General features: G+C 45.0%; 1 protein-coding gene across 1 annotated transcript in view; it reads right to left on the bottom strand.

Moving 5' to 3' along the window:
* Positions 1-12538, bottom strand: part of GALNTL5 (polypeptide N-acetylgalactosaminyltransferase like 5) — a 51996-nt gene that overhangs the window by 8450 nt on the left and 31008 nt on the right. Inside the window, exons 5-6 of the mRNA XM_086394815.1 lie at positions 8972-9221; positions 6195-6312 (exon numbers count right to left, since the gene is read on the bottom strand). Coding sequence (XP_086250941.1) covers positions 6195-6312; positions 8972-9221 — 368 coding nt within the window. The remainder of the gene's footprint in view (positions 1-6194; positions 6313-8971; positions 9222-12538) is intronic.

A 12538-nucleotide genomic window follows, 5' to 3' on the forward strand; every position in this document is an offset into this window, starting at 1 on the left:
ACTGTGGCCGAATCTGAGCTGGTGTCCAGGTCTAAGAGCCCCGTCTGGAGGTGAGGTGGGTGGTTCTCCAGGTGTACAGCAGGACCCTGGGCCCTGAAGCAGTGTCCTGACCCTTTGGGGTTCAGCGGGCTAGAGCGCTGGGGCAGGGCACAGGCTGTCTGCTCTCTCAGGGAACCAGAGGTACCGATCTGGAGCCTGATTCTGAGACTTATTCCGAGGTTAGAATTGAAGCTGTAGCTCTGAGGGCACAAGCGAATCATCACTTCCCACAAGCAATGGTAGCACTGAGCTTGGGGCAACTAAAGCAAGGTCAGGGCATCGGAGGCATCCAGTATATGGCCAGCCTTATTGAGAAGCCTGGGCTTCTCTGGCTCAGATGGCAAAACGTCTGCCTGCAATGCGGGAGACCTGGGTTTAATCCCTGAGTTGGGAAGATCCCCTGGAGAAGGAAATGGCAATCCACTCCAGTACTCTTGCCTGGAAAATCCCATGGACAGAGGCACCTGGTAGGCTACAGTCCATGGGGTCGCAAAGAGTCGGACATGACTGAGTGACTTCACATTCATTCATTAGCGAGAAGTGACTTAGAAACTGGGTAAACAGGAGCTGGGGGGCTGAGGGGGCGGGCCTCAAGACCTGAAGTTGAATAGATCATACAAGTCAGGAAGGGACAGGTTTGGAGCACACTGCTTGTGAGTTCTGTGAATTTGCCAAGTTATACTACCTCTCTGTGCCTCGGTTTATCCATTAAACAGGAGACAGTGTGGGTACCCACCTCCCAGATTTATTGTCAGGATGAAGTGAGCTAGTATCTGTAATATTTCAGAGTGGTGCATGTCACACATGATAACAACTGGAAAACGATATACATTTGTATCTTCACATCTCACCTTACATGCCACTTCTGCAGGGAAGTCACTGAAGACACACCCCTCCCCCAAGACAAGGCCAGGTTCCCCTTCTATATGAACTCACAGTACTCTGTATTTCTCCTTCACCGCAGTGATCAGAAATACAACTAAATAACTAATCATCTCACTCTATCCCAAAGAAAACGGAAGCTTTATGCTGTTCGAAACCACTTCCGCATTAAGGGCTGCTGTACTTTAGCACCCAGCACAGTGCTTGGCACATAACCGTTTCTCAGTAAATATTGTTGAATGAGTGAGTGAGTGAATGAATGAAAGGGGATTGTGTCTTCTGAATACCCAGCACAGCCTGGGTATGTGGCACGGCCTGATGCAAGAGCTACTCCTTAGATAATGGGTGTGTTGAACCTTGAACTTCACTTGAACTCTCAGGAGAGTCCGAAACTGAGATGACTCTCTTTCGTTTAGTCCGAAGCTAAAGTGGGACGTGGGTTTTAGCACCACAGAGGTGTCAGTTACAGCCACGGGAAGCTGATGCAGGTTCATTAAGAAAAGGATCAACCAGAGGATGGCACAGACACTGGCCAAGGAGAAGAGACATGCTGCTACAGATCCTGGTGTCCCTGGCTTGCCTTTTGACCCCTTTGGATCCCTTTTGTTTCTGGGTCATGAGGGGGAAGCCTGAGATGCGGAGAAGGCTGGCGTGGTGGGCTGCAGGTGGCTGGCTCAGTGCATTTGGCTGGCTCAGTGGAGAGGTTCTTTCCTAGCAGACAGGGAAACATTGCACTAGTTTAACAATAGGTGCGGCCTCACAGGTGCAAAAAATGGCTCCATATGAGCCCTGAGCCCTGAAGAGCACGTGGGGTGAGGAGCAAGTGTTGTCAAGAAAAGTCTTGGGAACAGCCATGTTTGAGAGATACACAGAAGAATAAATTCCTGGGAAGGAGATCGAGCACAGTGGAGCAACGCAAGGGGATTTTGCGTTGAACACAGCTCAATGCCTTTTTCTTGGATTTTGCTCTAAAAATCCAAGAACACTTCTGAAAAAGACTGGTCACTAGAGGTAATCTGTCTGCCATTGCAGGGGCTTCCCAGGTGGCGCTGGTGGTAAAGAGCCTGCCCGCCAATGCAGGAGACATAAGAGACGCAGGTTCGATCTCTGGGTTGGGAGGATCCCCTGAAGGAGGCCATGGCAACCCACTCCAGTATTCTTGCCTGGAGAATCTCATGGACAGAAGAGCCTGGCAGGCTACAGTCCATGGGGTCGCAAAGAGTTGGACACGACTGAAATTGACTTAGCACACACGCCAATGCAGGAGACACAAGAAATGCAGGTTCAGTCGCTGGGTCAGGAAGATCTCCTGGAGGAGGAAAATGGTAACCCACTCCAGTATCAGTTCAGTTCAGTTCAGTCGCTCAGTCGTCTCCGACTCTTCGCGACCCCATAAATCACAGCACGCCAGGCCTCCCTGTCCATCACCAACTCCCGGAGTTCACTCAGACTCACGTCCATCGAGTCAGTGATGCCATCCAGCAATCTCATCCTCTGTCGTCCCCTTCTCCTCCTGCCCCCAATCCCTCCCAGCATCAGAGTCTTTTCCAGTGAGTCAACTCTTCGCACGAGGTGGCCAAAGTACTGGAGTTTCAGCTTTAGCATCATTCCCTCCAAAGAAATCCCAGGGCCGATCTCCCTCAGAATGGACTGGTTGGATCTCCTTGCAGTCTAAGGGACTCTCAAGAGTCTTTTCCAACACCACAGTTCAAAAGCATCAATTCTTCGGCACTCAGCTTTCTTCACAGTCCAACTTTCACATCCATACATGACCACTGGAAAAACCATAGCCTTGACTAGATGCACCTTTGTTGGCAAAGTAATGTCTCTGCTTTTGAATATGCTATCTAGGTTGGTCATAACTTTCCTTCCAAGGAGTAAGCGTCTTTTAATTTCATGGCTGCACTCCAGTATACTTGCCTGAAAAATTCCATGGACAAAAAGAGGCTGGTGGGCGACAGTCCATGGAGTCGCAAAGGGTCAGACACGGCTGAGCACACACATACTGCATCAAATACTACAGTAGCCCCAAGCACACGGAAGACCAAAAGCCGTCCACTGTGGACACGGATATGGAACTGGTGACAGCCCTGGAAATGACGTCAGAGGGAAGATGCTGAGGGCCTCCGGACAGTGATTCACTGCAATGAGTGAGAAATGAAGTGCATGCAGATGTATCTAATCCTTCCTTAGGAAAAATCAGGTTACTTGGGCAGAGGGGGCCACCAGTGTCAAGAGAGTGCCTAGCTATTTATTGATTTACATATTTGTTTATGAAAAGTGAGACCCAAGCATACTTGAAACAGATGAAAGCACCATTAGGAATGAAGTTGCTGACAATATTGAAGCAAAAATCTTGAGTGAACTTGGGTAATAAGTTAGCTGTTATTTGCTGTCTGGAGGGAAGGTAAAGCCAAGGCAAGGAATATACTCAGTTTTCAAAGATGCATCATTCACAAAATCGATTCAATTCCAAGACACAAGGATGTGCTTATTAAGTTACTAGGTCCTGAAAAGGGGGGATTTTTCATATGCTTCATTCTCAGAGCCCAAGGTAATAAAATGAGTAATAATCAACCAAGGAATAAAAAGTACCAAAGGCATTGAGGGTCACAAAAATAATGCCTGGATGAGAGTGGAACAAATGAGTAGGAAAAAAAGCAATGAAAATAAATTTACAAGATACTGCTAAATAGGGGCTTAGAGGAAGAATACATTGCTCTAAATATCCCTATAGTCAAAATAAGGTATCTGAAGCATTAGAAAAGATGTCCGGGCTTTAATTTTAAAAAATATAGAAAGTAGCCAGCCAGAAAAGAAGAGGGAGATAAAAATCTAAAGCAGAAAAAAAAATTGGAAAAACACAAAAAGCAGATCTGATAAACATCTAAGTACATGCTGAGAGAAACACAATTCAAAGTATTATCTCTGCAAGTGATCTCAGAGAATATAAAGGGTGGCTGACAAAATTAAAGTAAGAACAACATGGCCATCACTTATGTATCAGCTCCTATAACTATCTTAAGGGCTTTCCCCCAATGGCTCGGCAGGTAAAGAATTCGCCTGCAATGCAAAAGATGCAGGAGACTTGGTTTGATCCTGTGTTGGGAAGATCCCCTGGAGAAGGAAATGGGAACCCGCTCCAGTATTCTTGCCTGGAGAATCCCATGGACAGAGGAGCCTGGAGGGCTACAGTCCATGGGGGTCACAAGAATTGGACATGACTGAGCGACTAACACACACACACTTCTAAGGAAGCTAAAGCTCAGAGAGGATAGGAATTTTCTCATAAAGGAAGCAGTTTTCTCTACATCTGACTGTCTCTGTTAGAAAAGACACAAAGCAGAGAAAAGTGAGGGAAAAAATGTGAAGGGCAATGATGATGAGCTGACAGCCCACATTTTTAGGCACAGTTCAAAGTGATCATTATAAAAATCTATTAGAATTCAGTCAAATGCAAAAAATGAATGATAAACGTTTGAATTGTCATACCTTAGTGTCTTCTTCAGACTCTCCAGGCATATCTACTTTGTACCTTATTCTCCACCCCAATTATTTCATTAAATCTTTTTTTTTTTTTTGGTCATGCCATGCACCTTGCAGGATCTTAGTTCCCTGAGCAGGGATTGAACCCAGTCCTTTGGAAGGGAAAGCACAGAGTCCTAACCACTGGACCACCAGGGAATCCCCACATTAAATTGTTATACAGTTCTGAGAATGTAATTTTTATTTATTCCTATTTAACAGGTGTGGGCTTCCCTGGTGGCTCAGTGGTAAAGAATCTGTCTGCCGATGCAGGAGACACGGGTTCAATTCCTGGGTTGGGAAGATCCCTGGAGAAGAAAATGGTAACCCATTCTAGTATTCTTGCCTGGGAAATTCCATGGACAGAGGAGCCTTGTGGGCTACAGTCCATGGGATTGCAAAGAGTTGGATGTGACTTAGCAACTAAATAACAGTTTAACAGATGAGAAAATCTAGAACTGGAAAAGTGAATGACCTGCTTCTAAGACACTTCTAAGTGTCTTACAGCAAGTGAGGGTTAGGGCTGGGACTCACCCTGATGTCTAGTGTTCTTATATCATAGAATTTTTTTTTAAGTTAAATCTATTATTTCTATTGGTATAATTTGTACACCACCAGAAATTCACCCTTCTGAAATATATAACTCAGTGATCTTCAGTATTTTCACAAGGTTGCACAATCCTCGCCACCATCGAGTTCCGGGACATTTCACCACCCCAAATAGAAACCTGGTCCCCGTCAGCAGTCACTCTCCTCCCCCCACCCCTGGCAACCGCTAACTCACATTCTGTTCCTGTGGATGTGCTTAGTCTGGACATTTCATATGAATGGACTCATAAATACATGGTCATTTGCATCTGGGGCTTCCCTGAGAACTCAGCTGGTAAAGAATACACCTACAATGTAGGAGACCTGGGTTCAATCCCTGGATTGGGAAGATCCCCTGGAAGAGGGAAAGATTACCCACTCCATGGACCTGGAGAATTCCATGGACCGTATAGCCCCTGGGGTCACAAAGAGTCGGACACGACTGAGCGACTTTCACTCACTCACCGCATGTGCATCTGGCTTCTTCCACTTAGCAAAATGTCTTCAAGTTTCATCCATGCTATAGCAGGTATGCCAAGATTTAAGAGTCAGGAGACAACTTAGACATCTTCTACCAAGTCCTCTTATTTTACAGATAGAGAAACAGAGGCCTGACTCAGCCCACATATTTAGTGACACCCAAGTCCTCTCCCTCCTAATCCTGTGTTTTTTTCTACCATGCTACAACTACCAAGAGATTCCATAAAGAGATGAAAAATATCATATTAATTTAACATGTCTGATGTTAGTAAAAACATAGGTAAGAAAACCCGATATTTTATGAAAGGCTTTCCATTTCTGTAAGTGAAATTCTCTCAGTTGTGTCTGACTCTTTTAGACCCCATGGACTATACAATCCAAGGGATTCTCCAGGCCAGAATACTGGAGTGGGTAGCCATTCCCTTCTCCAGGGGATCTTCCCAGCTCAGGGATCGAACCCGGGTCTCCTGCATTGCAGGCGGATTCTTTACCAGCTGAGCCACTAGGGAAGCCCATTTCTGTAAGGAATCCCATAAATCAATGACTTGATGTGACACCTGAATAGCACCTGATGCTCATGTAGGGAAACGGCATAGCTGCCACAGCATGTTATGTGACTTAAAGTTAGATTTTACTTTCTATGTATAAAGGTAAATATTGAAACATAAGGTTGGAATTACCCTTAGTGAAAGTTCCAAGTTTTCTCCTCCCCACAGATTCATGCCCTTGTCGTACTGTCCAATTTCATTAAAATAATGCCTATTTATAGCAAAAATTCCTCCAGCCATTGCAGGTGACCTACAAAGGACACACAGATATTAGATTAATTCCCTATGTGCAGGCGTTATGGATTCTGGCCAAAGTTATATTGAATATAGTGATAACAGTTAAAAACTAGGAAACACCCATGTTAGCTTCAAAATTATCTTCTGATACTTTGAAGTATGTACTCATTTCATTCTAATGACAGCCCGTGATGTTATTCCCCAGACTTACAGAGACAGAAATAAGGTTCAGAGAGGTTACGTAACTCATAGAAGATCACACAACTCTAGCTAAATTAAAATAGAGGCAAAGATGAAGGACTTGCCAGGCTATATGGTGTTCGAAAATTGACTTATATAGTTTGTGAAACAAAGAGAATAACATTAAAGGAGAAGTGAGCCTGCAATCAAAGTTATTAGAAAATGTGGGAAGTGATCTGGAGAAAGTCTCTTGAGAAACAGCCTCATAAATGTAGCTAGAAGCCCTAACAATGAGGTCATTCTCACATTTAGAAATTATTTTCCAAGACTAATATCCAAGGAAAATGACCTTCTTCTCAACCTATAAAATTATAGACAGAAGCCCTTGGATAAATATTTTATATATGAATTTGGCAGACATTGACTTTTTCTGGGCTATCCACAGTGCTAGCATTCTGATCATTGATCAACATGCAACTCATTCCTGAGAATCATGTCTACATTTTAAAGTTGGACAGCTGAAATCCAAGGGATGCAAACCATGTGGTATTCTGCACTGGGATGAGATGCTCAGTTCAGTTCAGTTCAGTCGCTGTCATGTCTGACTCTGTGTGACTTCATGAACCGCAGCACGCCATGCCTCCCTGTCCATCACCAACCCCCACAGTCCACCCAAACCCATGTCCATCGAGTCGATGATGCCATCCAACCATCTCATCCTCTGTCGTCCCCTTCTCCTCCTGCCCTCAATCTTTCCCAGCATCAGGGTCTTTTTCAATGAGTCAGCTCTCTGCATCAGGTGGCCAATGTATTGGAGTTTCAGCTTCAACATCAGTCCCTCCATTGAACGCCCAGGACTGATCCCCTTTAGGATGGACTGGTTGGATCTCCTTGCAGTCCAAGGGACTCTCAAGAGTCTTCTCCAACACCACAGTTCAAAAGCATCAATTCTTCGGCGCTCAGCCTTCTTTATAGTCTAACTCTCACATCCATACATGACTACTGGAAAAATCATAGCCTTGACTAGATGGACCTCTGTTGGCAAAGTAAAGTCTCTGGTTTTTAATATGCTGTCTGCTGCTGCTGCTAAGTCGCTTCAGTCATGTCCGACTCTGTGCGACCCCATAGATGGCAGCCCACCAGGCTCCCCCGTCCCTGGGATTCTCCAGGCAAGAACACTGGAGTGGGTTGCCATTTCCTTCTCCAATGCATGAAAGTGAAAAGTGAAAGTGAACTCGCTCAGTCATGTCCAACTCCCAGCGACCCCATGGACTGCAGCCTACCAGGCTCCTCCACCCATGGGATTTTCCAGGCAAGAGTACTGGAGTGGGGTGCCATTGCCTTCTCCAATATGCTGTCTAGGTTGGTCATAACTTTTCTCCCAAGGAGCAAGCGTCTTTTAATTTCATGGCTGCAATCAACAACCACAGTGATTTTGGAGCCCAGAAAAATAAAATCAGCCATTGTTTCCACTGTTTCCCCATCTATTTGCCATGAAGTGATGGGAACAGACGACATGATCTTAGTTTTCTGAACGTTGAGCTTTAAGCCAATTTTTTCACTCTCCTCTTTCACTTTCATCAAGAGGCTTTTTAGTTCCTCTTCACTTTCTGCCATAAGGATGGTGTCATCTGCATATCTGAGGTTACTGATATTTCTCCCAGCAATCTTGATTCCAGCTTGTGCTTCTTCCAGCCCAGTGTTTCTCATGATGTACTCTGCATAAAAGTTAAATAAGCAGGGTGACAATATACAGCCTTGACGTACTCCTTTTCCTATTTGGAACCAGTCTGTTGTTCCATGTCCAGTTTTAACTGTTGCTTCCTGACCTGCATATACGTTTCTCAAGAGGCAGGTCAGGTGATCTGGTATTCCCATCTCTTTCAGAATTTTCCACTGTTTATTGTGATCCACACAGTCAAAGGCTTTAGCATAGTCAATACAGCAGAAATAGATGTTTTTCTGGAACTCTCTTGCTTTTTCCATGATCCAGCGGATGTTGGCAATTTGATCTCTGGTTCCTCTGCCTTTTCTAAAACCAGCTTAAACATCTGCAAGTTCACGGTTCACATATTGCTGAAGTCTGGCTTGGAGAATTTTGAGCATTACTTTACTAGCGTGTGAGATGAGTGCAATTGTGTGGTAGTCTGAGCATTCTTTGGCATTGCCTTTCTTTGGGATTGGAATGAAAACTGACCTTTTCCAGTCCTGTGGCCACTGCTGAGTTTTCCAAATTTGCTGGCATATTGAGTGCAGCACTTTCACAGCATCACCTTTTAGGATTTGAAATAGCTCAACTGGAATTCCATCACCTCCTTTCAATTAAAGAAACAAAACCTACCACATTCTATTATTACAGACTTTTAGAAACAAGATACACAATGAAATATTTCTCTTCATTAAGCTTGAGAAATCAAAGTAATAATCTCTGCAGGCTTCCCCCTGCTCCCAGTACCTCTGTGCTATTTTTCCATTACCAGCAGAATTCTCACCGGATAGGTGTAGTGGGTCCTTCTGGTCCCTCTATCTCATAAGAGAGAACATAATCCCATTTAAATTCCAGACGCCAGTTGAAAGCTCCCCTCACTATAGGAGAAGGCTGGTATTCCAGGGTCATGTAATCAATGACGTCTATCAGAGGACACACCACCATTTTGGGGTCCTTGGCAATGGCATTCAGCAAGGGCTCCAGCCAGACTTTATTCACCTCACAGTGGCTATCCAGAAACACTAGAACGTCCCCTGGGGAGGCAAAAACAGGCGCGTGTTAGCCCATGTGTAGAAAACACCCAACAACACAGATCAAGCTTCAGTGGAACAAGTATTTATCCAACACTTACTATGAAAGTAACAGTGAAGTTGCTCAGTTGTGTCCGACTCTTTGCGACCCCATGAACTGTAGCCCACCAGGTTCCTCCGTCCATGGGATTTCCCAGGCAAGAATACTGGAGTGGGTTGCCATTTCCCTCTCCAGGGGATCTTCCCAACCCAGGGATTGAACCCGGGTCTCCCGTACTGTAGGCAGACACTTTACCGTCTGAGCCACCAGGGAGGTTTGGCTACTAAGGTGCTTTCCGTTTCCCTGGGAGGAGGCAAGAAACATATATTTGATACTGTATCAAATATGCAGGACAGTGTGTGCCATAGGTATTCAGAAGGAGCTGGTGACTGTGGGTTAGAACTGCAATCCCTAACCTTTTTTGGAACCAGGGATCAGTTTTGTGGATTTGGGGAAGACAATGTTCCCATAGACCAAGGGTGGGGTGAGGACGGTTTCAGGACGATTCTCATAAGGAACATACAACCTGGATGCCTCGAATGCACAGTTAACAGTTCGTGCTTCTGTTAGAATCCAATGCGGCCACTGATCTGACAGGAGAAGCCCAGCGATGGGGTGCAGTTGCAATGCAGAGGAAGCTTCGCTCACTTGCCCACCTCCTGCCATGCAGCCCTGCTCCTAACAGGCTATGGACCGCTACCTGTCCCTGGCCCAGGGGTTCGGAACCCCTGATCTGTTTGCTCTCTCACCCAAACACATTGCCTGTGCAAACCCTGCCATCAGAAGAGAGACTAACACAGATGCAAATGTCCTTGGTTCCGCAGCCCTTCTTCCGCCCTTTTGATTCCCTGGTGAGAAGCCAACATCAGTTCATTTCTCTTCCCCCAGGATGTTTCAAGTTTTGCCGTACGGATGTCTGAGGATGCGCTGAGCCCCCCAACACAGGAAATAATTCATATCAAGTTCCTCTCACCAGGCTTTAGCAAGCAGCTTTATCCAAAAATCCTAATTCTGACAACGTGACTGAAGGTAGCTGAGTTCTCTTCAGTTCAGTTCAGTTCAGTTCAGTTGCTCAGTTGTGTCCCACTCTTTGTGACCCCATGAATCGCAGCACGCCAGGCCTCCCTGTCCATCACCAACTCCCGGAGTTCACTCAGACTCACGTCCATCGAGTCAGTGATGCCATCCAGCAATCTCATCCTCTGTCGTCCCCTTCTCCTCCTGCCCCCAATCCCTCCCAGCATCAGAGTCTTTTCCAATGAGTCAGCTCTTCGCATGAGGTGGCCAGAGTACTGGAGTTTCAGCTTTAGCATCATTCCTTCCAAAGAACACCCAGGGCTGATCTCCTTTAGAATGGACCGGTTGGATCTCCTTGCAGTCCAAGGGACTCTCAAGAGTCTTCTCCAACACCACAGTTCAAAAGCATCAATTCTTCGGCACTCAGCTTTCTTTTAGTCCAACTCTTACATCCATACATGACTACTGGAAAAACCATAGCCTTGACTAGACAGACCTTTGTTGGCAAAGTAATGTCTCTGCTTTTGAATATGCTGTCTAGGTTGGTCATAACTTTCCTTCCAAGGAGTAAGTGTCTTTTAATTTCATGGCTGCAATCACCATCTGCAGTGATTTTGGAGCCCCCCAAAATAAAGTCTGATACTGTTTCCACTGTTTCCCCATCTATTTGCCATGAAGTGATGGGACCAGAAGCCATGATCTTTGCTTTCTGAACGTTGAGCTTTAAGCCAACTTTTTCACTCTCCTCTTTCACTTTCATCAAGAGGCTTTTGAGTTCCTCTTCACTTTCTGCCATAAGGATGGTGTCATCTGCATATCTGAGATTATTGATATTTCTCCTGGCAATCTTGATTCCAGCTTGTGCTTCTTCCAGCCCAGCGTTTCTCATGATGTACTCTGCATAGAAGTTAAATAAGCAGGGTGACAATATGCAGCCTTGACATACTCCTTTTTCCTATTTGGAATCAGTCTGTTGTTCCATGTCCAGTTTTAACTTTCGCTTCCTGACCTGCATATACGTTTCTCAAGAGGCAGGTCAGGTGGTCTGGTATTCTCATCTCTTTCAGAATTTTCCGCAGTTTATTGTGATCCACACAGTCAAAGGCTTAGGCATAGTCAATAAAGCAGAAATAGATGTTTTTCTGGAACTCTCTTGCTTTTTCCATGATCCAGCGGATGTTGGCAATTTGATCTCTGGTTCCTCTGCCTTTTCTAAAACCAGCTTAAACATCTGCAAGTTCACGGTTCACATATTGATGAAGCCTGGCTTGGAGAATTTTGAGCATTCCTTTACTAGCGTGTGAGATGAGTGCAATTGTGCGGTAGTTTGAGCATTCTTTGGCATTGCCTTTCTTTGGGATTGGAATGAAAACTGACCTTTTCCAGTCCTGTGGCCACTGCTGAGTTTTCTAAATTTTCTGGCATATTGAGTGAGCACTTTCACAGCATCATCTTTCAGGATTTGAAATAGCTCAACTGGAATTCCATCACCTCCACTAGCTTTGTTGGTAGTGATGCTTTCTAAGGCCCACTTAACTTCACATTCCTTACTGCTTGTCAGATATGTATTTCGAAATTTCTTTATGGTACTGTGTCAGACCTGGAAGAGGGCATGGCAATCCACTCCAGTATTCTTGTCTGGAGAATCCACATGGACAGAGGAGCCTGGTGGGTACAGTCCATGGGGTCACAAAGAGTCGGGCATGACTGAGCCACTGAGCACGCTGTATCAGACAACTCACTTTGGAATATAATATCTGTTGTCTTCATGCCTCGATCAAAACTGAGCTATAAGGAGCCCCATTTTTAAACATACATAGATTTTTTTCAGTCAACACTTTGTATTTTTCATTAAAATAGCTTCTATGACATTACATCACACAAAAATTTTAAAAATCATGTCAGCTAATTTGACAGGTGAAAAATATCATCTGGTTCTCCAAAGAAGATATACAAATAGCCAACAAGCACATGAAAAGATGCTCGACATCATTCATCTTTAAGGAAACACAAGTTAAAACAGTGAGGTACCACTTCATACCACTTCACATCTATCAGAGTTGAAGCAAAAAAGAAAAAATACTAACTGTTGAGAGGATATGGGAAAATCGGAACTCTCATACATTGCTGTGTGGTGTGTGGTAAGTCACTTCAGTCGTGTCCAACTCTCTGCGACCCTACGGACCATAGCCCACCAGGCTCCTCTGTCCATGGGATTCTCCAGGCAAGAATACTGGAGTGGGTCACCAGGTCCCCCTCCAGG

The sequence above is a fragment of the Bos grunniens genome, chromosome 4, assembly GCF_055505025.1.
Source record: "Bos grunniens cultivar Pamir isolate PY7600 chromosome 4, Bosgru_T2T1.0, whole genome shotgun sequence".
Lineage (NCBI taxonomy): Eukaryota > Metazoa > Chordata > Mammalia > Artiodactyla > Bovidae > Bos > Bos grunniens.